The sequence below is a fragment of the Leptinotarsa decemlineata genome, unplaced genomic scaffold (assembly GCF_025532065.1).
Source record: "Leptinotarsa decemlineata unplaced genomic scaffold, Ldec_3_MD MMD2_tig00000035_RagTag_RagTag, whole genome shotgun sequence".
Classification (NCBI taxonomy): Eukaryota; Metazoa; Arthropoda; class Insecta; order Coleoptera; family Chrysomelidae; genus Leptinotarsa; species Leptinotarsa decemlineata.
In genome coordinates this window covers 26367423-26394612 of record NW_027412540.1, presented here as the reverse complement: position 1 = coordinate 26394612, position 27190 = coordinate 26367423, and the positions used below count along the sequence as shown (strand labels likewise).

At 35.2% G+C, this 27190-nt stretch overlaps 1 protein-coding gene across 1 annotated transcript; it reads right to left on the bottom strand.

Moving 5' to 3' along the window:
- Window positions 1-3453: 3453 nt before the first annotated feature.
- Window positions 3454-25638, bottom strand: LOC111516421 (proton-coupled amino acid transporter-like protein pathetic). The gene is made up of 9 exons (XM_023172588.2): window positions 25392-25638; window positions 15796-15829; window positions 12255-12337; window positions 11567-11647; window positions 9594-9744; window positions 9066-9187; window positions 5439-5799; window positions 4733-4911; window positions 3454-4440 (listed from the first exon to the last, which is right to left on the bottom strand). Exons 2-9 carry the CDS (start codon window positions 15796-15798, stop codon window positions 3945-3947), a joined length of 1476 nt encoding a protein of 491 aa, XP_023028356.2. The 5' UTR covers window positions 15799-15829; window positions 25392-25638; the 3' UTR covers window positions 3454-3944.
- Between the last annotated feature and the right edge of the window lie 1552 nt (window positions 25639-27190).

Below are 27190 nucleotides of genomic sequence, written 5' to 3'. Positions count from 1 at the left end.
AATTTGAGGCTATTCATCGCAATAAATTAAAAGATATTGACAAATAATTAAGATAATTTTTTTCTAAAAGTGCTTGGGTATCATGACTTTACCATTAATTTTTCATATAAGAACACAATATGCCCACTCACTACGTAGTACGTACCACACTGTATCCTGCATCAACAAACCTCAAACGCACCGCCCATGAACGAATAACGAATAAACCATCAACCCGAAATAATAAATGCCATACATTGCAAGGGAGCCAAGCCTCCGACCATTTTAAAAAACACAAGCACAAGAAATTATAGCGTTAGAGGAGGCTAGCCTCCAATTGGTCTCCGTTAGTGTACGACTGCGTTTGTTTTTTATTTAATTATTCGAACGGGATGCCGCCTTGACGGACCGGGACTGAAAAATATTTCGGTAAATCTTTTTAGGGTTTCTTGATAATATTTGTTATTTGTGTATGAAACAGGTAGTATTGTATTATAGCAGTGTTTTTTGGTAATATTTTTAATGTGTTTTTAAAGTGTTTTCTTTGAATTTCAAGGTGTTTTCAGGTTTTCACTTTTTGGTAAGTTTTTTTTCCATTTATTATGGATAAGGAGTGAAATCAGGGGTTTTTTGAAGGAACTGATTTAACTTTCCAGGTAAATTCGTGAGAATAATGTCTTTCTATGAATTAATTTATCAAGAATACGAAAAACTCAAAACTTTTGCCAGGATTCAGTTTCTAAATAACGTAATTAAACTAAAAAATCTAATTTAATTTCCCCCACGGAAAATTAAGTTTTTCACCACCCTCTTCTTGGTATGAGCACCTCCAAAAACAATTAACTATGACTCCAATATTAACAAAATTATATAACTCCAAGAATTTAGGAATCCCAGTGAGACGGTGTTTTATATAATTTCATTTAAAAATAATTGCTAAACAAGTTGTGAATACAATAGCCCTTAGTGCGCCAAACAGCACTGCCTTGATAGTATACGAATGCTAGTGGCTGCTAAGAAGCCACTAGTGAGGCGAGCAAGAAGTATCGCGGAAACACTCATACTTTACGTGAAACTTTATCGCTTATTCCTTCGCCGAATGCTCATCAACTGGAATCCTTCTGGAAGGATATCCATGAACACCCGCAGCCACTCAACTTAGACACTCAAACCCTAGCGCAGTTCGAAGCTTTAAACTTCGAACTTAATGAACTGCGCAACAATGGAGCCCTTTCAGGTTCTAAGAACTTTGCTGCTCCAGGCCCAGACGGGCTCAACACTTATTGCTGGAAAAGACTCATGGCTGGACGGAGAGGAGCTGATTCCTGATTGGTTTAGTCGAGGGGCGGACCGTTCTCATCCCCAAAAGCGAAGATTTGTCGATTCCTAAGAATTACAGGCCGATAACATGCCTAAATTCGTGTTATAAGTTGTTTACAAGCATCTTATACACATGAATGCTCATCGCAGTTGACCGGGTATTCGAGCAGATAATTGAGCAGAGAGGGTTGAAGAGAGGAGTCGCTGGATGTAAAGAGAACCTGCTCATCGATAGATGTGTAACGCAGGACTCGATACCGTATAAGCCTAACCTCTCTATGGTATGGATCGATTACCGTAAGGCATTTGATACAATATCGCATGAGCTCATCTTGCATTTGCTCAGATGCCTTACGGTACCCGACAAAATAGTTAGATGCTTCGAACAACTGATACCACTCATGCGGAATCGCTTCACTATAACATCTGGTCAGGCTAGAGTCCAAACAGGGTGGGTTACTTTCAGAAGAGGTGTATTTCTGGGCGATTGCCTCAGTCCCCTTCTCTTCTGCATCTTATTATTGCCCAACTTTGGCACCCCCGGAAACCGGAGACACAAAGTCACCCATTTGTTTTATATGGATGATTTTGAACTCTATGCCTGTGGAGAAAATGATCTCCATCAGTCCTTGAGGGTGATGAAATAGTACACTCATGCTATCGGTATGAAATTCGGGATAGACAAATGTGCAACGGTCCATCTCAAAAGAGGACAGTGCGGGGACTACGGAGAGGATATGCAGCTGATAGATAGAAGCATCCTGCATCATCTGGATGCCGGAGAGACATATAATTACCTCGGGGTGGGACAAAACCACCCACAAGAGGTATGAAACAAACCTATCTTGAGGAGACAATGAATGTCAACCATTTTTTTACAGGTTCATAGGTTAACTGAAGAACTCTCTCCGTGGCAAGTATCAACACGAACTTTGACAGATCTGGTCATCGGAACTGTCGAGAAACAACAAAGTTTGTGCAACAAATATGCTTGCCGTTCCAATCCTACTCTACTTATTTTTTGTAGTGAAGTGGAATCGTGAGGAGCTGTAACAACTCGACGTGAAGACCCGAAAAATGATGCAACTCCATAGAAGTTTGCATCCCAAATCGTCCGATCCACGGTTGTATTTTCCCCGACAATAGGACGACAGTTAACTTTTAAGTTCAGAGTGTCTACATGACAGGATGGTACTGGATAGAGCCTGTAAAGTCGTCAGGAGTTCGGAGCCCCTTCTCTGCATGGTCCCCGACCATGAGAGAGCAGGAATTCCAGCATTTCTCTTAAGCTGCGCGAGCAGCTTGTGAACTTGGTTTAGTTTTCGAATCTGAACGAGGTGATCACAACTCTGTCACCGAGTTGGAACCCGTTCATCAAAAGGCTCATATAAAAGCCGAAGATATCATTTCAATTCGGGGGCAACACAAGGATGAGCCAATGCTTTCTTCACGACGAGTGGGCTGAAGTCAGAAACTGAAGGGTTCATTATGACTTGCCAGGATGGTGTTTTCAATACATTAGTCCACCGCAGTCGCGTGATGGGTATAGAGGTTCCTGACACAAGGTGCAGGGCCTGTCGCAAGGTACCTGAGACCCTAATGCATTTGCTGCCGGCATGTTCATCATACGAGGTCTCAGCCAATATTCATCGACATAACGTGGCCTTAAGAGTGCTTCAATTATCACCCAAGGCACTTTGATGGTATTGATGAGAAATCGGTGTTGCCTTATGCTCCGGTAGATATTGAATTCGTTATGGTTGACACAGTAATGAAAGTTAGCAAGCCTGATGCAGTTTTTCTCGACGATCAGAGCAAGGGTTTATTCGTCTTGGGGTTTTCATCTCCAGGTGAAACGAATATTCCCCGAAAAGAGGAGAAAAAACAAATAACATATCGAAATTTTTTTCTTAGAACTCCGCAGACTATACTCAGACTACTCTGTTAGGGTTGTCGCTCTGATTATTAGAGTGGTGGAATGATGGCAGAACGAATGCAGAAGTCTGTCTTTCTGCGTCTGTTTAGAATACATGATGTATTCAACGTAGTACGTAGTTCAACATTTCATTGTAGGTAGCACAAATTTACATGGTATCCTATGTATTTATTCATGTATTTGAGATATTTCAATAAAGGTAAAAGTATTTATGCATGTTTTATATGTAAAAAAAGTATATTACAATTCAACAGTACGAATGTGAAAAATAATACAAAAAATATAAGACAATTGAAATAAAACTACTTACAAATAAGCAGAGTTGTTTCTAAATTCTAATATTGAATACATTAAGGCTCCATTAGACTCTCAGCTTCATACACTGCCGTATGTAGTGTAGATGAGTTGGTAAAAAGTCTGCTATCTCACAAACTTTCATAAATTTACATAAGGTTTTTCAAAAGCAACCTATACATACAATCGCAAACTTGAAATCAACTAGCTTATTCACTAATTCATATCAAAATATATCACATGAAATGGTTTGACTTTGTTGAAGATCAACGTCATCAGTAAAACTTATATAAACTCTTTCAATTTTATAAAAATTGATCTTGTCAAACAAGGAGTATCCTTCTGGTAGGGACGCAATATTTCAAATAATAAAAATAAACGATCAGACAGAAATGGATAATACTGTTTTTTGTTTTTAAAAGCTATGAAATATACTCATTATCGTACTATTAAATACTGTACCACTTGGCACAGTACTATTACTATTCAAATCGGCCATGTTCGTGGTATACATCACAATAATTTCTTCAACGGCTGTTTTAGATCCAAAAATCAAAGCTAATATCGCCATTAAGGTTATAATAATATTTTTGAAGATCTTCCAATGGCACCTTCCGAAGCCTTTATCCCAGAAAGTGAGCGTTTCTATTCCTACAGGAACCAGTAATCCGAGAAAGGAGAAACAGAAAGCACCTATCAAAGACACGAATGGAATTATGGTAGGCATTGCTATCGCTATCGAAACACAAATTATCACCATCAAAATACGTCGAATGTACTCCGATGTTATTCTGTTCTCTACACATCGTTTTCGGATCGCAGTTCCAACTATGTCAATACATACGTAGAATGTCAATCCAAACGAACAAAAAACTGCTCCACCAATGAAAATATTTACAGCTTGAGCAGCACTAAAACAAAAAACGGTTTACTTGTGATGCACTTTTTGGAACCTTTGTTGTAGTAATGAATATTATTGGAGTTTAGTCCCAACACCAAACCATCATTTTGAACACTTCCACTTCAGACTTCCTCTTCAAGAGGAAGTTTATTTTCTAGTATAATCTTCCTCTTGGAAATGACCACTTGGTGATCGAAACACGTGTCGAAGTGTTAAAATAAAATAATATTATTTATCAATTATACAGGTTTTGAACAAATTCTAACAATCGATCCTTTTACCAATTTAATAAGTATACTTACTAATCCTCAATTGGAAGATTCAAAGTAACACAGCCCTTAATATCATCTCCGTATTTCAGATAACCGAAGAAACCGACAAGAATATAGACTAGAGTAACTCCACTCATGCCTTGATTCAAAACACCACACAATCCAATGAAATGATGAGGATTCTCCATATTATTTTCTAACGGCATAACCTGAAAAATGAGTATTTTGAAGGTCTTTTGTAAGTAATCTTTTGCCGGTAAAAATATCTTGCCAGTGAATTGCGATTTCCAAGATGCTTAGAATGCCCCTGGTACGATCAGTTGAAACCCACCCCACGTGAAATATTTTGTCAAAAACTCTCGACTCACGGCAGTGTTGGTAAAAAAAATTTATAAGTTTCAGCCTCCCATTCAAAGAGGTACACTGCTTAAAATTGTCAAGTTGGCACTTTTATTTCCAATGTCATTTACATTTGGGAATAACTTGATATCAGGTGATTTTTTTTAACATTACGGTTCATAAATCAAAGATCTGAAAAGAAAATACGTGTGACAGATTTCGAGTCCTGCGCCATCTATCAACAGGTGTACAAAGTTGAGTCAATCTTATTTCTCGTGTCGAAAGTTTTTAACAAAATAATAGCGAATCGGTAAAGAGACCGGGATTTTTATGCATCTTCCTAATTTCTATGCTACATAAAATAAATACAAACATAAATAACTGGGAAATTATTTACCACTCCAATAGCTTCAATGGCGAATATAGTAATGCTCAAAAATATCGGTAATGTAGCGAGCTCAGCGACTTGTCTCCTTTCAGAAATGGCGGGAATATCAGCTACGAGGTAGTACATTGTAATTCCCAAGCCAAAAGCCATTGCTACGTTGGCTACCATTGAAACTGGAGCTAAATACTTGAGGTTAGGTACACACGCCAGCAAGATCAGCGGTATCATCAACAACGCTATCGTTATTCTGATCTCAACTTCGTATCCGAGGTAGTGATTCGCAACTTGATTGAAATTTTTCGCTACTATGACAGCATAGCAACTGCATGACATGAAGTACGTTACGAAGGTGCCGATCAATACCATTTTTCTGAAACATGAAAAACGTGTAATGTAAAATAAATCCATAGAAAATGAAAACGAAAGTAAAATATCTATTTTTATGTGACTAGGTTTGTTCAGGTTCTACAAAATGCAGGTCCTAGGGCATCAGGATCACGCGGAGTTGATAAAGTGCGTTCTCGTTTTTTGAGGATACGTTCTCTGACTGATGAATACTCTGTTCTGGTTTCGAGTGCGATATAATCCGGAACTGTCTTGAACCATCACGAATCGTTCTTGCTCTCTAGCTGAACTAATGAGAACTGTTCTCGTGCGCATGCGTATTCATGTGGAAATTTGGTTAGGTTTCTAGGATTTTTTCATTTATTAAATTTTGTTAGACGGTAATAGAGGTTAGTTCAGACAGCTGTCAAGTTGACTAATTTTCGTTGTGCTAATTTCGAAGTGTAGCATCAATCTTTCGAGATGGAATAAGTTGTAGAAACGATTTTCAATTTTACGAAAGTTCGTAAAAATCCAAAAGAAGCAGGTCTGGCTATAATATCAACTATTATGGAATACTATGAAATAAGTAGTACCGAACTAGTGGAAGCATATAAATTATTTGCAAAGAGAATGGACTTGAATTTGAGAAACAAAAAAGCCTCCACCCATTACCATCCGCGCAAAAGAAAAGTGGAAAGCTTTTAACACGATTGCTGTTGCGCAAAACATCTCCATATTGCGGGCGGTGAACACAACAGATAGAATTAAAGTCCACCTTAAAAATACAGATGATTATAGGAGAATTAATCGGATCCTCGATCAAAAGAAAATACCCTACCACACCTATACAATGAAAAGCGAAAAACCACTTCGAGTAGTTTTTCGCGGGGTCCCGGAATCCATAGAATGTACGACATCAAGACTGAACTCCAGGGCAAAGGATTTGAGATCCTTTTCGTAGCCCGATACCGTTCGTGATTGTTTCAGTTCCAAGGAGCCAAAACAAAATGAATGGAACCCAAGAAAAACTCAAAACAGCCGAAAGGATAAGGGGACCTAGGTCCATAAATCTGACTTAAACAAGATAACGAACAGGCGGTGATAGAGGTTAGGTGAAATTTTGAACTGCATTATCGATTAAAAGAATACACTACACTACATAGTGAAATGTACATGATCAAGATGATTTTATCGTCTTCATCATCGTCATTCTCATGTTCTGACGATGATAAATCGAGTTTTCAATTTCTAAGTGCTGCGGAACATTTGGTTTGTATACTTTATATAACTACGACTATTTTCTCCGTACTGAAGAAGATATCTACATCTTCAATAATAAATCAAGCATTGCTTTTTGGTTAAAAAAAAATAACTGTTGAAGCCATTAGGTATCAAAGAAACGTGTTGGACATATCGCGCATGAATATTTGGATATGCGAAAGCTCTGTTTAAAGTGGATACCGGGCGAGCTAATAATCGGCCAAAAACAACAACGAATTGATTCCGAAGCCGTTCCACCATAAAAAACCCGAATTTACGCGTAGATATGTGGCAATGGATGAAACATGTGCAGCTGCTCACCTTTTTTATGTGCCGCTGAGTCTTTCATTATGTGTAGAATACCCCAACATTTCGAAGCAGTGAAAATCAATACCCATACATTAAAATGAACGAGAGAAAAATTATTCAAAGGACTATGGAAATACCAGTTCACAAGGTCAGCTTGCTAAAGTTGATGTGTGTTGCTACAAAATATTAGTTTTGTTTGAATGTGTTACATTGCATTAGTTTGGCCTTCCATTGTCCGAATCTGGAACCAAAACCATAGGAATGCAGAACTAGACACTTTTCTGGAGCACATCAACAACGTAATTCCTTCCATCACTTTCACAATGGAGAAGGAAGTCCACAACGAATTGCCATTCGTAAACATATTGGTGAAGAGGACCGACACCAAATGGGAAAATCTGTATATCGAAAACCCACTCACACGGGACAGTATCTGAACCAGGAATCCAACCACCATCAATCGACTAAGAGGGGAATCATCAAGACTACTAGATCGTGCTCTGCAATACAAAGGAAGGTCTCGAAAAGGAACTAGGCATCATCGAAAATGATCAACGGAATGGGTCCTCCAAAGTAATGGAACAGACTTTGGCTAAAAGACAGCAAGATCTTCACAAGAAAGAGAAGCCGCCACAACCAGGACTTGTACTTCCCTAAATCAGAAGATTGTCGTAAAGGATAAGAAGAATTGGGTCCAAGTATAACATCAGAACCTGTTTCAGATCTGGGAGCACTATCCGTAGCAGCGTCACGAAAACCAGGCCACCAAACGCTGACTACGTTTCCAAGAATTGTATTTACTGGATACCCTGCGAGTTTGGAGAATCATACAACGGTGAAAGTAAAAGGCCAGCAAATCCGGAATAGCACAGCATGTTTGGACTCGTCAACATAACATCAAGCGGTCTCAAGCTGAAATCATCCACAAGGAGGAACAGTGGTTTAGGAGAAAATTCAAAGAAGCCGCATATATGTTGTCCAACAACGCGTTTAGCCAAGCTAGCGTAGAGATACGCAACATTTGGAAACCTATAAAAAAGAGGAACACGACCAACTCCCGCCAAACGGTCAACTTCCGCTAAAACCGATGAAGCGGGGAGAGGGAAGAGGGGATAGGTGAAAGCACTACAATGACCTATAAATAGTCAGATCACCTGAGGACGATTGTGGATACTAACAATCGAAACGTCGTGAAGTAACTTGGCTTGAATTCTTTTAATTTTCAATTCTTGTTCATAATTTTTAATTTTCCTCTCACGTTAATAGTTCAGTTTTTTGATTTTTTGTTTGTTGCTTGTATTTTATTTCATTGTAATTTCAGTTTTTCTGCTTAATATATTTATTATTCTTCAGCTAATCTTTTTCATTTTTTATAGATTCTTTCAGGGATTTCAAATCAATTTATATCATATCAGACAATGTAAATCTAAACTAATGTCTTGCAAATAGATTAGCTAATTTTCTTGAATCGAATAATATACTAATAAAATTTCAGTATGGGTTTAGAATGGAAAGGAAACCCCGCTTACGTTGTACTTTGAAAGTCAGGCTTTTTGATACCATAGATAGACCATAAGCATCTGCTTGATAGATTAGAATATCGGGGTGTGAAAATAATAGGTAATGAATGGCTGAGCTCAAATTGAAATCAATGATATAGTTTCCGACAGAGCAAAAAAAAGTTTTGCCAAGTTCAATTTTCACTCCGTACACTGTTGAAATAATAACTGGATCAATTACCTTGCACAGTAAGAAATTTTTTTCCCCCATTTTGGTCCTCTCAAGCATGCTTCTTCCGCAACATCTGCGAAACTCATTTGGGATTTTTGAGATTTTCTGCAAAGCTCATGAGCACAAACAACCTGCAATAAGAAAAAAAGACATTCAATGCGATGATCTGAAAAACATACACAGCATTTGTTCTTTTTGATAGTGCAATACGGGTTAATTTCATTAGTTCGTACTTCGTGCAGTGACTTGGCTTGAAATCTTTCGATTTTTAATTTTCATTTCATTTCAATTGTTCATTTTTCAATTATTTGCTCAATTTTTATTTTACTGAATTTTTTTTCAGGGTTTTTATCTTGCTTAGACTTATAATAACGGACAAAACTTTTGTAACAACATAATAGATCGAGTTGAAATCTCTTTTTAGAAGTAAATTTCTTCGCAGAGAGAAATAAGCATAAATAAAGATGTGATGTCTTTTGATAAAGAATTCGAAAAAATATAGGCTCAGACTGTATACATTCAAAAAGTTCAACTCACCAGTATATATGCGCAGTGCGTGCAAATAATAGATATCAGGATGGTTAAAAAAATGCCTAAACTCAAGCCGGCGGCATAAAACGCTGCTGGCATTGATAATATTCCTGTTCCGAATGATGCCTTCAATAAATGTGTGAGGGTTTCAGAGTCCCTGAAAATACAAACAAATCAAATGTCATAGATCTCGTTCAAAATGAAAAAAATATCAGTCGAATTATTAGGTTATATGGTACAAAATTTTTCAAAAAATAGACAACAGCTGATATGCACAACGCTGAAGCATTCACTATTACTATCTTCGATTGCAATTCCTGAAATGATTAAAAATGGCTACAGTACGGAAACAAAGGCCAAGAAAACCTAGAGAGGGAGAGAGAGAGAGAGGGAGAGAGAACAGCGTGACATGCGACATGGCAGCTGATGCCGTTGACACTAACGAAAAAAAATCAAGTGTTATTGTTTCTGTAATATAAATTGAACACAGAATATCAAAATACGGTAACTTCTAGAAAGAAAATTAAAAAATTTCAAATGAAAAAATAGCAACTTATCATGTCGTAGCTATGATGGATTCGAAAGTTGTAATGTGTCAATTTGAACACTGAATTTTCGAAAAAAAAAGAGATTTTTATAATAAACAAAAAGCTAATAGTTGAAACTTGGACATCGACTTAGAGAAAAGCTCAACTCGAAGTTTTTAAAGTTTTCAGTGTGGTCTGTTCAAAAAATACACTGTCTGTTCAAAAAATAAGGTGAATCATAATTTAAAAAAAAAAGTATATTTATTTATTCATGTATTTCTCTTTCGTCTCCTTCAAGGTAGTCCCCCTCAAATATAATACACTTGGTCTTCAGTGGATCGAAATTAATATCGCATTGACTGCAGTGGGTATTATAATTTTCACACATCAAATTTATAGAAGACACTTTTCCAAGGTTGGATCTAGTAAAAGGGGTATAAAAAGTGATATGTCTACGTGTAGTAGCTTGATGTACGTTGAAGTTAATTTGTTCTAGTAACGAGGATACATTAATGGAACAATACAAAATTTTGTTCAACATAATACTTTAGCAGGGTACACGCTATCAGTTCTAAATGCAAGAAACTTCAGAAAACGCCTTTGTACATTTCCCAAGATTTTCTTATGTACATTATAGAGAAGATACCTAATCAAAATAGCATACTCTAACTTGGAGAGAACGAGAGATGTATAGAGTATGGTTAAAGCGGTAATATTTGTGAATGATTTACAGTTACGCAGAACAGAGCCAAGCATTTTTCTAGCCAATGCCGCGACAGTATTGGTGTGGCCGACAACTGTCAACCTGTTGTCGAACGTTACCCCTAGATTTTTGACAGCTTCTTCGCCAAGGAGTATTTCATCCTCGAAAGTATAAAAATACTCAATACTTAATATTGGCATTACGTGTAAAAGAGCAAACTTTGCACTTTCTAACAGTCATTGCCAATTTGTTGATTTGACACCAGTTATCTATCAGGTCTAATTGAGACTGGAGTTACGAGCAGCTCTCTAAACTTGTTATACATAAAAATATCTGCAAGTCGTCTGTAAAAAGTGAGTTGCCACACGAAAGCTCGGAGGTGACATTATTTATGAAAATGAGGAAAAGCAGGGGTCCCAGATTGGAGCCTTGTGGCACATCGGATGGTGATAAGTATGGCCCAGAAGCAAATTCATTATAAAAAACAGCATTGGTTCTCTGATCTAAATAAGAGCGTTGAAGTTGAGTCAGTGAGAGATTTGAATCCATTTGAGCTATTTTCTCTAGTAAGATGGAGTGACTACTTACGTCGAAGGCCTTTGCAAAATTTGTGTATTTATAATCTTATAATCCAGTCAAATAACGAATTCGAGAGTAAGTCCCACTTTGACTAACCTTTTAATTTCTTTGTTCCTGTGCTTGATATCGTCATTTCAAGTATACCAAACTTAAAAATATAAAACACTTACGAAACAGGGTGCTCCAGTTTTCTGGACTTCAATGGATCTAACTCCAAATTTCCACGTTCCAATTCCTTGGTGAATTTGTACCTGAAATCATTTTTATTTTGGAGATTGCGAACAAATTACCTGAAAGTAAAAGTAGACTTCACCAGGCAGAACATTTAGCAATTTGGTGCATCTTTGAATTTGTCTTCGTGAGAGATTAATTATTTATAGGAAGTGATATAATAATAGTACTCATCTTAGAAGGCTGTTGAAAACTGATGTGGTATGAATGGGTTCGAGAATCATGCTCCTCGAGTAAACGTAATAAATAAAAAATACATTTATCTAGGCTTCATTCTAGAAATGACTCTAGTAATAAAAAAAATATGTATTTTAACTGACGTAATATTCAATATTGGATCCATTGAAAATATATTTGAAAGATCACAAAAGTTTGTTGAAGACATTTGTACGGGAAAACAAAAGTTGCAGTGGAATTATGTATTCTTTTCCACTTTTTCATATTTTGGGAACTTGGCACTATATCTCGTGTTTCCGGAAGGGATGATCCAGATACGATGTAACATGAATTTGTGGAAGGAAATTCTTGTGTTTGGATACTCCTATCTTTTATATATAGTAGAAGAAATATATGTACATGTTTCTGATTCACACCTAAGTAAATTTTCAGAAAAGTTTCTTAACTCACTTTATAATAGCTCCATTTTTTGATGGTTTCTCATGAGAAAGAAAACCCTCCAACTCTGCTGAACCATTCACTGTTTTGGTCGCCTAAAATATAATGAAATTTACATACATTATTCGAAAAATCAGTGAAGTCGCAATGATTATTAAATAATACTACATATATTAAAAAAACAATGCCAGAATATTGAGGTAAAGCATTTCTCTCTGCATAAACGCCATCACGATGTATTGGGTGGACCGAGAAGTTCGTAGACTGACACACAGATGGCGCACCTAGTATTAAATTTATATGATTTTTAGTCAACCGTAACTTTCAAAAGATACTACGGATTACTAGTTCGTGGTATAGTACATTTTGAGTGAAGTAACTTTTATTAGTTTGGAGAAAATGGATAGTAAGGAATTTCGTGTGTTGATAAAGCAGAAGTGGTTTGCTAAGTTTAAACTTTGTGAAATGAGCACAGAGGATGATGTACGCGGTAGACGCTGCAAAGAGGCTGTTAGCGACGGAAATATCAGAAAAGTCCACAAAATAATTTTGGATGACCGCAAAGTGAAGTTTATAGCGATGGTTGAGGCTCCAAAGATATCAAAGGAACGTGTTGGACATATCGGGCATGAATATTTGGGTGTGCGAATGCTCTGTCCAAAGTGGTTGGCGGGCTAGCTCATAATTGACCAGAAACAACAATGAATCGATGATTCTGAGCAGTGTTTAGTAGTCATTTATGAACCTTTCCGCCTGAGAAAACCAATGGAAAATAGCTTCAACACAGCAGATATTGGCTCAGGATGATAACGCTGGTGGAAGACACATAAATAAAATTGAGATGTACTGTCTTGTTGAAACCACATGTTAGGCATGTCCAATTCTTCCATTATGGGCAACAAAAAGTCATCCATCATCACACAGTAGCGCTCGCCATTCACAGTAATGTTCCGGCCATCGTCGTCTTTGAAGAAGTACGGCCCGATGATGTCACCGACATCCACACCAAACAGTGACTTTTTCGGGATGCATCGGTAGCTCTTGCATTGCTTGTGGCTGCTCCTCACTCCAGATGCGGCAATTTTGCTTGTTAACGTATCCATCAACCAGAAATGAGCCTCTACGCTGAACACAATTTTTTGATAAAAATGTGCATTTTCCTCCAACTTTGACAGCGCCCATTCACCAAATGTTAGACGTTGTGGGAGGTCGTGTGGCTTCAATTCTTGCACCTGCTGTATCTTATAAGGTTTCACACCCAAATACTTTCCCAAAATTTTCCACGTAGTGGAGTAATAGAGGCCTAATTGCTGCAAACGGCGGCGAATCGACATTTCACGGTCATCACGAACACTGGCGGATACAGCCGCAATATTTTCTTCGATTCCCACTCTACGTATGCGTGTTGGTGGTTTAATGTCCAATAATGTAAACTGGATTCGGAATTTAGTCACAAGCTTCCGAATAGCTCTCTCAGTAGGCCGACGAAACTGCCTATTAAAACTGTATCCACTTTCTTCACCGAGCATGAATTTTGATAATAAAATTCAATAATTTGCAAGCGTTGTTCCTTCGTAAGTCGATTCATGGTTAAATTATAGACCAAACTGAACAAGTTTGACAATGACACAAGACACGATCTGTCAAAAACAGTGATGCCAAAAAGATACCGGCAAAAATATCACTCGTTTCCTATAGAAGAGAGACGAATCTCTAACCATACATGAAAACAATACTCCAAAGATGTGAGCTTTATAAACCACCAAAAGTTGCCAAGGCGTGTACCGTTTTCTGGTTCGGAATAGAGTTCCAAGCTTTCGAGAAGCAGCCTTTGCAATTCCAGGGACATGATTGTGTTATAGTATTCATATTTGAAAAATATCGGGTTTGATTTCACTTCATATGATATTTGAACATAGGTCTTTTCCATATTCGTTTGGAAAAGAAAAAAATAGAAATTGTAAAATGTACTAGATACTGCACTAGATAAAAAAACTTTGAATTTCAAAAGAACATTTTTGAAATCCGCCTCACGCGATTCCTGTTATGACCAATATATTGGAGACGAATCTTGACCACTTTGAACGCAATCAACTATTTATCTTATTCTGAACTAGTAAAGGTATAACTCCGGTGCTAGGACCAAATCCCATGCTTTTTCTTATGGTACTTTATTTTAGTTATTTCCAGACCTCCGGGCGGAGCCTTGTGGAACACCCAACTCGAAGTAGGTGTGACGTGTGCAAGAGTGACACGATGCAATATGTATGTGTGTATGAGGGAGAAGGTGACGTCAGTTTGGAGTAGAGAAAAATCAAAGATGGTGACATGACAAAAGGACAATAAGCCGTAACTTCGATTATAATAGTCGCATCGTCACGTGCGTGTATCTTCGTTAATAATACTTAGATTGACAGGTGCAGCACATCAAATGAAAAGAAAGGAAAGGCATAATTCATTGCCAAAGAAAAAACAAAGATGAGGTGTCATGTCAGAATGACACTAAGCCGTATCTTCGCTACTAATCGTCGCATCGTCACGTGCAGCACTATAAATGAAAGGAGTAGGGACGCCGAATTCATTGACAAAGAAAAAACAAAGATGATATCAAAAGGGCACTAAGTTGTATCTTCGTTAATAATACTTAGAGTGACGGGTGCAACACATCAAATGAAAGGAGAGGAAATGCAGAATTCATTGCCAAAGAAAAAACAAAGATGAGGTGTCATGTCAGAATGGCACTAACAGGTATCTTCGCTACTAATAATCGCATCGTCACGTGTGGTACATCAAATGAAACTGGAATTGACGATGCATTTATTGAAGAAGAAAAATCAAAGATGGTGAAAAACGACAATAAGCCGTACATTCGATTATAATAGTCGCATCGTCACGTGCAGCACATTAAATGAAAGGAGTAGGGACGCCGAATTCATTGACAAAGAAAAAACAAAGATGATGTCAAAATGGCACTAAGTTGTATCTTCGTTAATAATACTTAGATTGACGGATGAAGCACATCAAATGGAAGGAGAGGAAATGCAGAATTCATTGCCAAAGAAAAAACAAAGATGAGTTGTCATGTCATGCCATGTATCTTCGCTACTAATAGTCGGATCATGATGTGCAGCACATCAAATGGAAGAGGCAAGGAGTGATCATAGGAAAGCTGAAACATATGACAGTTCCAGTAACTGTTTGCTTGATCTACATTATCAATATTTCAATTTCATTACAGATAATAAAATGTTTCACCTTTATTTGATAAAAGATTATACAGCATTGTCATATTTATATTTAAAATTACTGATTCACAGGCTTCCATGAATCTGGTTTATTTATAGATGAAGATTTGATATAAATGGATGAGGAAAATTTTCGAACGGGAAGCCCAATACTACCGCGGAATTCAGTTTAGAATACCACAGCTTATCTGTTTGGTATAAATAATGAAGGCTATACGAATATTCGAAAAATGGATAGGAATAACGTATATTTTCAATAGTTCGTTTGCACTATTTTCAACAGTAATTGTATGATAATTTATACTCACCATTATGGAAAAGTCCTTTGGTTGTTCCGTTAATCTGAAATAAAAATTGAATATATTCATTCGTTACTTAACGAAACTTTTCTTTTTAAAATATGATTTTTTCTACAATGCGAAAGTATTTCTTCTAATGAAAATTTCTTGTAGAGAATCCATTGTTGGAACATAAAGTCAATAAATTCTTTGGTGAAACAGAAAAAAATAGAATTCTTGATTGAGTATTCGTCGCAGAATCACCTCCAATTAGACGACATATGTTATTCACTCTGCCAAAGTATAATAATGAGAAACCCCTGTTAGCAGAAAATTTCATGAATGATTTGAAACGAATACTCTTTCATATATTATGTTGTGATATCTTAATGAAAACTTAATGGAAAAAAATCGTGTCATTCAATGTTTTTATTGTAGTTGATTTTTCCTTCCCTTCTTTGAAAACTAATCTCTCCTACAAATATTCCCTTTCCAATTTAAATTACAACTGAATAAATGCTTGTATTTCATCTATTCTCTTCGCTCTCCCATCACATTCTCTACGGAGAAGGAAGAAAATGATTCAATAAATTTTCTTGGAGTTGACAATAAAACAAATCAACAAAAGATTTTATTTAATATACATATTATATGCATTGCTCAATTATTTCGCAAAAACCTTTTTTGAACACCTTTTATTATTAAGGCAATTTGTTGGCTTTAAATGAATGAGCATATTATAACATTCAAAAGCAATACGATTTCTTTCAGAATATAAATACACTCATGCACTGTTTACTTTATTAGTTCTTCTTTAAGCAGAACATTTTCTTCCACTTAACAAGTACAAGGCTTTTTCGAAGAGAATCGGTAATTTTTTATAATTTGCATCGAGCTATCCTTTAATGATTGGAATTTACTTAGTTATCTAGTTATCCGAAAATACGGTTGAGACAAAAGAAAGGGTGTATTTTCAGCATAACATAAAAGTTTTTTTGATGAAATTTGATTTTATCATTCAATATAGTTGCCTTCGAGGGCGATACAATAAAAAGTCACTGGGGAGCAGATCTGGAGAATACAGTGGATGCGGAAGCAATTGGAAGCCCAATTCATGCAACTTTGCCGTGGTCGTGATAGTTTGAATTAGTTCGCGTATAGTTCGAAAGCAAGGAATCCGTCGGAGGATTAATGAAATAAGTATGCAATTGAAGTGAAGTATTTAGTTAAAATGTTGAATGAACTGATTTTAATGAGCGTTCTACTTAGTTATTCATTAATTAAGAACATAACATTGAAGACGGCGATATTTATCCCAAAAACGCTCACGAAGCTCAACATTATTTAATACCACAATAAGTGGGTATTCATCTTCATTATATAAAAAACTTGATTGTGACACATCAATATTTTTTTTTAATTACGGTCTTGTTATGGAATTAGTTTTAACAGCGACCTTCGAATTCTTCGAGGTCTATGAAAATTGTTGTTTCCGCATTTTGGAATATTCATAGCTAAATAAAAAAGATATTTATTCAAGATGGTTCGACAGCCCAAGTGAATTGAAATATTTTTTTTTCGTTGAGATTCTATACCGTTGGAGTTACATGCAGAATAATGTACCGTAAGATTGTGTATACTAAATAGTTCTGAATAAAAAAAGTCCTCGATATCATATATCTACCTCTCATGTGGTAGCCACTATATGCAAAATAATGAGCCATTAATACGATTGAATTGGATACTTTTTTACAATGGACATTTTAGAATATCTGTCAAATTCTTTTAAAAATTTATATAATTGTCGTTTTGATTATTTAATATAGATGAACTTTGTCTTTTACACTAAGTAATTTGGACGAATCGTTTAAAAGTTATCATGATAAAATTAACTTGACGCAACGCAGTAAGCCGTAACGCGTCGTGTCTACTGTAATACGACGGGGAACGATGCGCGGAGGTAGAAGGGCGGTTTAAGCAATGAAGCGCCATCGCCGAGGTAGACGTCGTTGACGGTTGTGTTATTTTTGCGAATTTCTTTATAGGCAACATAATTCGATTCTCGAAGCTATTCATTATAAAAGATTGTATCGAATTTCTTCAGTTTTGAAGTCGGAAACCTGAAGTTTTCGGTATTTGTTTAAAATGGTCTGTCACGAAACTTAATGTGACAAATGAAATTCTACGCGGGCAACAACTAGTCTAGCATAGATATAATCTTCCATGGCTTTGGCAGACAGGAATACGGAAAAAATTCAAACGTTTTTCGATAAAATAATAGAGAAAACGAAAGCAACGCACAGCTTAGCGTGATTTTTCAGACGACAAAATCTCTATCTTCGGGATTGGAAAAATCCAATGAATCTCACAGTTTTTTTCCAAGTTAGCTTTTTTTCTAAATATCTTGTATACTTTCTTAGCTCGTTTTTTTCACAGCCAAAATTATTCATTACGACGAATGAATAGAACATTTTTCTATGTGAAAAATACCTTGAATTTATGTAGTAGGGGGATAAAAATTCTGATGTTTTCCGAAAAAAAAAAAGTTGTTTTCGTTCATCGTTTGTGAAAGTATTCAACTGCTTGCTTTGGCATTGAAATTTCACTGATTGTCTTCGAAATTGGTTGATCTTGATGAAATGTTTTTTCAGTGATACCGTGGGAAATATGGAACAAACATTTTGCATTGCAGGTCATTTGATTAAGATTTGAAAAGATCTTCATTGTAATTAGACTTGATAGATAACTAGATTGAACTCTATTATTGAATATGTTTGTATCTTTGATGATAATTAAATGATTTTCAGAAACATTTTTTATTTCTAGCTTCTTCGGTAGAAACGCATGAAGGAATGAAAAATGTTTATAAAAATGGTTTAATTATATTATTATCATGAAAGTGTTATTAATTTTCATCAAGTACCGGGTTAGTCCACTCATAATTCGAATATATTTGATAAAAAATTAGGACGGTCGTTTGTAATTCATATCGGAGGGTATTTACGTATCTTAATAGTTAGATTATGTTGATTATTTTGGAATTTCAAAGTTTATATAATCAGTAATTCAAAACGTTTCCAGTGAGGAGTTCTGTCATCCTTACAAAATGCAAGAAACAGAGGAATCAATAATGAATGAGTTCAAAATTGTAAATTTTGAGTTTTTTTCGAAATGACATTCAAAGGGAAAATATTTTCATATTTTCATCATTTTTATATTTATATTTTGAAATATAAAGCGGAATTTATATTGAAAATTGAATATTTTCTAAATTGAAAGGGGTATATGTTAGGGGAAATTAATTTTTGGGAAAGAAAGGGTTTGACCTTCTACTTGCTAGCCCTTATGATCCATTAGTACATCTAGAAAATTTGGGCGTGGATGAGAACCTGTCTCTGTATGACACTAACATTAATGAACTAATTGAAATCATGATGGATATAAAAAACAAAAATACTGCAGACTACGATGACATTTCGATCAATGTATGTACTGGTTTCACTGATGAATGTATCCTTTCAAACAGGCATATTCCCCTTTTTTCTTATAACCTCTGTGGTCATTCCTCTGCATAAGGATAGAAATTCTGATGATCCCTCCAACGTCCGCCCTATATCTCTCATACCAACCATTGCAAAAATCATTGAAAAACTAGTTGAAAAACGACTACTTGAATTCATAAATAAGCATAACATCATCAGTGAAAATCAATTCAGCTTACAGAATAATAACGCTCGATGTGTTTTCTCATTTCTGAATAAAGTTTATTCTAAGATATCGGTGAGAAGACTGCCGCAGTAAGTCACAAATGGTTCGATTCCTACTTAATGGGATGGACGCAAATGGTCAAAACAACTCAATTTTCAAAAAAAAAAGGGAAATCAATTCTGGAGTTCCACCAGGTTCTTGTGTTAGGTCCCATTCTTTTCTTATCATATATTAATGACCTCACCAAGCCTAATATTTCTGGGAAGTTCACCTTATTTGCGAATGACACTACCATACTTTGGAATAATGAAAACACTTGTGAGTTGCACATAATAATCTCTGCCGACTTGAAAAAAGTTGAAGATTGGTGTGATTCAAACAGTTTATCTTTCAACTTAACTATTTATTTCCATACTTTCCAACAGGTAAAGTTTCAAATCTTTCTTCTGGAAATGGAGGGGCTTGAATTACGATAAATTGAAATATCATGTTTATGGTCAACTTTCATTATTGTCAAGTGGGTCATGTCCGATGTTTTATATAGGTCAAACTGGAAGAACGTTCAAAATCCGCACAAAGGAACACATAAATAGATTCCAGAATGAATGTGTAGTGATTCAAATAGCGATGGTGAACAATGCGAAAAAGAGATACCAATGAATAAGATTCGGATACATTTGAATATTGAAACATAGAGAGTATGTTTCAGTGTATATAAGAATCTACATCTCAAGTTTGGTTTCCAGGTAAACAAACAATTACAAGCAACATTAGATTTGACCCCGAAATTTCTTTCTCAACTGTACTTTAATAGTCAATAACCAACCTTACGAACGGAAGACGTGATGTGATACAGGATTACCAAAACCTTCAGATGTTCATCTAATAGAATCATTGAAAAAACAATATACGACTGTTACAAAAGCAATGAGATAGCTACAATTGAAATCATAAGGAAGAAGTTGAATACTTCCGGCCATAACGTGAGCTGCTGTGACAAAACTCTTCTGAATTGGATAAAGAAACAAGGATTCAGATTTAAAATAATAAACAAACGTCAAGCAGTTATGGAAAGTGGAAGAATAGTGGAATTGCGTAACAAATACTTAGAACAAATAACTAAATATATGACTTGGTATGACACTTACGACACAGTTACGAAAGGATGGACTGATGGTTCGAGAATGTGTACGCCTAACTTGCATGCAAACAAAGGATCGCGACTAATCATTTTGCATTGCGGAGGAAGTAAAGGATGGGTTCCGAATTCTTTGAAATTATGTGCAAAAAAAAATGAGGACTGCAATGTTGACTATCATAAGAACATGAAAGCTAATATTTTTGAGGAATAGTTTGAAAACACATTGATCCCAACTTTGGATGCGAATATTATAATAGTTCTTGACAACGCTTTCTATCATTCGCGACAGCTCATCAAAGTACCGAATGAAAATTCTAGGAAAGAAGAAATACAAAGTTTTTTAATGGATAACAATTTGTATTTTGAAAAACCAATTACTTGAAGTTTTACAGACAAAAACATTTAAAAAAGTGCCCTTGAGAGTATTGCTGAAAAGTATGGACACATCATACTGAGACTTCCCCCCTATTTTTGTGTTTCAATCCCATAGAGTTTATTTGGAGAAAATTGAAACAAAGCATCAGGCGTAAAAATAATTTTCCGAAATTTGATAAGAAGGTAATAGAGCTAGTTAAAGAAGAGGTATGTATTATTAAATTAGTTAGCTCCCTAACTATATTATTAAAGGGCAACTGTTGGAAGATAGGTTGCACTATATTGTTTACTTGAACTATACCTATAGCGAAACACGTGTCGCGGTTTTTGTAAAACCCTTTATAGTGAAAATCATACAATGAAGTGAATTAGTTAGTTTGAATGTGGATTTTGATCCAATTTCAATTACTCCATTGTAACTTTTGGGCTAAAAATATTTTTTAGTAACGAATTTTTTGCAATAAGAAATAAGGATGCACTTTCTGAATGATTGCATCAGACATTTCTAAAACATTAACACATCTTTTCGTAAGAAGTGCTCGACCGTTGACCCAATCATTTCTGAATAAAATCAGGTTCTGTGAAGAAGTTGCGAGTGCCTCTCAAAGCTATAGGTGGTGTGTATACAGGGTGTTTCCAAACTACGGTACAAAACTTCAGAGCGTGATTCGTTAGGTCGGTAGCCGGTTGGTTAGACGTGGGTGCTTTGTTCACTCTCTCAGTTAACCGATGTGCGAGTCGGTGGTTCAAGCCGCAGGCTGCAGTTATCCATATTTTGTCAAATTTGTAGTTACCTAGTTGTAGTATTCACCCCACGATATCTTATGCGTTGTAAAGCCAATCATTGGAGCTGTAGCCTCGAATATGAGTCCTATCACAAACGGTGTGTGGGATGGCGGAAGAATTGGGCGTCAGCTCCCGTAAAGCTCAATAAGTGGGTGTCCCACGATTTGAACGATCGACAGAAATTGTTACGTTTGGAATTCTGTTCTTCTTTGCTTTTGCGCAACCGAAACGATCCTTTTTTTGGATCTAATACGTTCAGAATAGTGGTTTTATTTATTTATTTATTTATTTATTTATTATCCGTTTGACATATAAGTATGTATAGGATTTGTCCAGCAATGAAAAACACATGAAAACGCAGTGTCCGTATCAATATAAAAACACTCTAAAATTAACACATAATTTAAAATACAATACAAAAGAAAACTATTTTATGATATAAAAAATTCGTCTAGGTTATAAAAACAACTATCAACTAAATACTTTTTCAGATTTCGGGTAAATTCATTAATTTTATTGAGCTCCTTGATATCTTTTGGTAACAGATATTTGGGCCCATCACATAAGGTGAATTAGAAGTAACTAAATACTGTATGTGGATGTGGGAGTTATATTTTTGACGAGTATTTCTACTATGTATAATTTCATTGGTGCTAAATTTATGTTTGTTTTCAAAGACAAAAATTGACAATTCGAATATATACATGCTGACGAGAGTTAGAATGTTAAATTGTCTAAATAAACTTCTGCAAGAGGCCCGTTTTGAGGCTCTGGCCATTATTCTCAAAATATACTTCTGCGCAACGAATAAAGTTAAAATCGAAGTCGAGTTACCCCACATACATATGCCATGTCTCAGTCTGGAGGTTACTTGAGCATGGTATAGTGCCAAAAGTTGCTGATCTGTCAAGATATATGTTAGGTTTCTAAAGAAATAACATAATGAGTTAATTTTACTCGTTAAATTTGAACAGTGTTGTTTCCATGTCGAACATGCATCAATGGAAGTTCCCAAAAAATGTGTATCTTCTTTTCCCAGAATTGAAATGTTCTTAATTTGAAATTGAATAAACACGCAATGTTTTTGTCGATTGTGAAATCTAACCAATTGTGTTTTGTTTGCATTGAGATAGAGAAAATCAGCTCCGCACCAGTTCATAACAGATTGCAAAGTATATTTACATTTGTCTAAAAGTGAGTTTTTATCCATGTCAGATACTTTGAAAGACGTATCGTCGGCATACATTGTTGAAGAAGGATTCCTAATAAGTGATTCCAAATCATTTGTATATAAAAGGAACAATATAGGCCCTAATACAGATCCTTGTGGAACTCCCATTGAAATATTTAACAAACTTGAATTACCCGATGTGATGGTGACCGGTCTATATAATTTTCTAATTTATATCTGTCCATTTTCTTATGAATGAGAATTACCCTTCCAATTTTGAGAGACCTCTCGCCAACCGACTACCATCCTTTCAAGCGCTCATTTTGATTGAATTGAGATATTATAGTTTAAAGTAGACTCATAAATCGGACAACACTTTTGAAACAACCTAATTTTATGTTCTATCAAATTTTGGACTATTCACGAATAGTGGAGCAATCTTCAAAAGGACGTCAGTTACATAATGAAATAGTATTTTTGAAATTGAATTTCCAGCTTAACGTGAACGTCAAACAAAATTGGTAAAATCCCCGATATTACTGAGAATCATTACCTATCTGATATTCCAAAGTATTTTATAATTTTCTACCTCTAAGGTAAGCATATTCATGTTCTGTACTAGCTTTTCTGTATCTTGGTAATGTTGCATTGAGCTAACCTGTCACATTACACAATACATGCATTTTCTAACGGATATTTTTTCTAATTCCTTAACTTTTTCAAACGACTGATTTTTTTGAACTCGACAGAGGATTTTCGAAAAAACATGTTGAAGTTGGCTGAAAGCCTAATCACATTTTTTTTTCTCTAACTACTTCGAAAGTTGACTTAAGTAGTTTTGAAAAACTATGTGGTTCCACGTCAAATATATCTAGAATATAGAGTTTATTGTATACGTGTGAGAATGTTCATATAGGACGAAACTGCAGTATCGTTAGTTACAATTAAAAGTGGTAAAAAACATAAAAATTTTCATTTCTCTTTTCATATCTAGAATCTGTTATAAAATCAAATCAGGAATCATCACTTATATAATTCTTGATAAGTTTACTAGGAATAGTCATAAAAATAAAAAACAAGCAGGACAGTGATCATGGATAAAAATACTCGTAAATTAATAATCGTGAACTATTTCTCTGGTCTTTCTGTTAAAAAACTCTTTCGTATTCTGGTCCATGAACAGTTTAGGAGAGAACCAAAAATATTCATGGTAATCCGATAGCTTTCTTTTTTGACCATCTTGAAAAGAATCTGATTTCGCGTTGTCAAGAATTCATTGAATACCGTGTTTAACTCGAAAAAAAGTAGCTTCTGTTCACGGGTTATAATATAAGCTTGTGATCCCCGTTTGCTGAATTAATAAACAAAATAATTTCCTAAAAAGTCTACGCAAAAGCAATTCGGAAGGTTTTAGGTCAGATATTCAAAATTATAAAACTTTAACACATTTTGGATGAGCAACAGAAAAAGTGGCTTAATTTTTGAATAATCATGATTTTAAAATTGCATAAAGAACAGGTAATGAGTTGGAAAAGTTAGTTAAAATAATAAAAGTAACACGTCCAAATTCGAGAAATCAGGAGTATACGAATTGAATTGTGGAACTTGTCCTGGTGTATATATTGGTCAAACTGGCAGAACGTTTAGGAATCGCATCCAAGAACATCATATGAGCTGTATAAATGATGAAACAAGTTCAACATATTATTCAAATAAAATTTTAGAAGAAAAACCATATCACTTATGATTAGTGGAGTATACGAAAATTAAAGTATACAATAAAATTAACTTTCAGTATGTCATTCACTACAAAAAAGCTACTGTGATATGTTGTGATATATGTTTTGAAAATAATATTTGTGAAGATAAAATCGTAAGGTTTTCATTATTAAAAACAGTCCTCATTTGAAATATAGTTATTATCAACAACGTGAGCAACAGTTTCTTTCTATTCGAGGTACCAAAATTCCTTAATTTCAGACTCACTATAAATTCACTGTCAAATGTACTTTCTTTTGAAAATGAAGTTTTATTACAGAAAATGCTGCAAATCATATGCAATGGCACATTTATAAAAGTAATATTCAAGAACTTCTTTTACTTTAGAGAACTTTGTGTTGTCCCAAATAATTCGCTACAGATATAAACGTTTAAAAAAACGTCAAATAAGATCGTCAATGAAAATAATAACTTAATTGATGAAGCTATTATATGATAAAACACGTGTTGCCGGTACGTAAATGTTTAATAGTTTTACTCACAAAATAAACATTACAAATATATTAAATAGAGTCCTCAGGAGAAAATAACATATTTGGCAAGAAAAGTTCATTATGAAACGTTATAACCTTTTATAAGTATCTACAGTTTGATGTAGTACGCTAATTTCTATATTATAGATTCTTCCGATAAAAATTCAATACATTTAGAATGGATTCTACTTACTGTGTTGCGAATCACATAAAATGGAATACTTATAGTAGTCGAAACACTTCTTATTTCAGAGATATCGGTTAGAGTTTCAAACCGCGATTGTACCTTATGATGAAGAACAAACTCGCCATCTGGTGCTCTAGCGGGTATCTTTCAGACTGCACTGCCGGTGGATGAGTCCATGGGTTTAGTACTTTTGATCTCCATGGGTTTTTACAGTCATCAGAATATGAAAATGGGGAAATGTTCTTGACTGTTCTCAGAAATTTATTTATAAAATAATGATACACCGTAAGGTTTTACACTACTAAACAATAACAATGCGTAACATTTCAGTAGGTTATCGAGCTATGATTACAACATCGCGAATATCTACCTGGAATATAATGTTTTTCACTGGTTTATTTTATGCAGTGTGCAGGAAGTGACGGTACTCCTGCTGAAACAATCAAAATCATTTCAGACCGAATAAATGCGACCCTTGACACACATCGTTTGGCTAGATGCATTTAAAAAATCATTCGTCGTGCCAATATTGATGAAATAAGGAGATAGAAATAAAGTCGGGGACTACAGACCTATCTCTTCCAAAACTCATTTTTCGAAACCTGTTAAAAAGTAGAATAACCTTGAATTGAAGGGGTTATATTTTTTAGGAGTAATTAATTTTCTACTACTCCATCTTGATACAAAAAAAGAAGGATGAGGGAGTCTTCCAAAGAAAGGAAGGAAGTAACTCTATACATGGATGTGTAGATCATGCAAAGAAGTAACTTTCAGACACAAACTGAAAGAAAGTCCTCCTGAAACAGCTCCTTTCATATAAACATTGAATTATACGAAAGAAAAAATTCTTTCGAAACAAATACTTCTATATGAACACTGAATTATACAGAAGATACTTTTCTCTACTCAGTTTGTATTTCAAACATTCGTTGTGGAATCAAAATCAGATAACATTCACATGAGTTCTACTTTAAATGAATGGTAATAAAATTGCACTTACATGGAACACTGTCACCCTCACTGGTATACACCGATGTTTCGCCTTAAGACACTCGCCCCAAGGCTCTTCAGTACCAAATTGGATAATATTATAGAAAATACACACACTCCATTCATGAATTACGATTTTTTAATGTCACGGAATAAGCTTGATCTGCTTATGTCATCGATGACATCGTAATGAAATTCATTCACCTATTTGATATAATCCCAGCCAAGAGGAATCTTATTTGAATTGAAGGGGTTATATTTTTTAGGAGTGATTAATTTTTGGGAAAGAAAGTTTTTGGCTTTCTACTACTCCATCTTGATACAAAAAAAAAGAAGGATGAGGGAGTCTTCCAAAGAAAGGAAGGAAGTAACTCTATACATGGATGTGTAGATCATGCAAAGAAGTAACTTTCAGACACAAACTGAAAGTATAATTATTTATTAAAATATAATTCGTGTAATTCAATGTTTATATTGGAATTTCTTTCTTTTTCTTTCTTTCTTTCTTTCAGTTTGTGTCTGAAAGTTACTTCTTTGCATGATCTACACATCCATGTATAGAGTAACTCCCTCATCCTTCTTTTTCTTGTATCTTTCTTGTATCAAGTGGAGTAGTAGAAAGCCAAAAACTTTCTTTCCCATAGAATAACCTTCTTTTTTGACAAATATAAAATTCCTTCTCCCCAACAATATAGACATTCACTGAAGATGCAGCTGAGTTACGGCATCTACCGCTAAATGAGAAATCAGGTTCTTTTTTTATCTGTAGCTTTTAGCGCAGCCATGCCGGAATGGTAGAAGAGTGAATGCGTTTT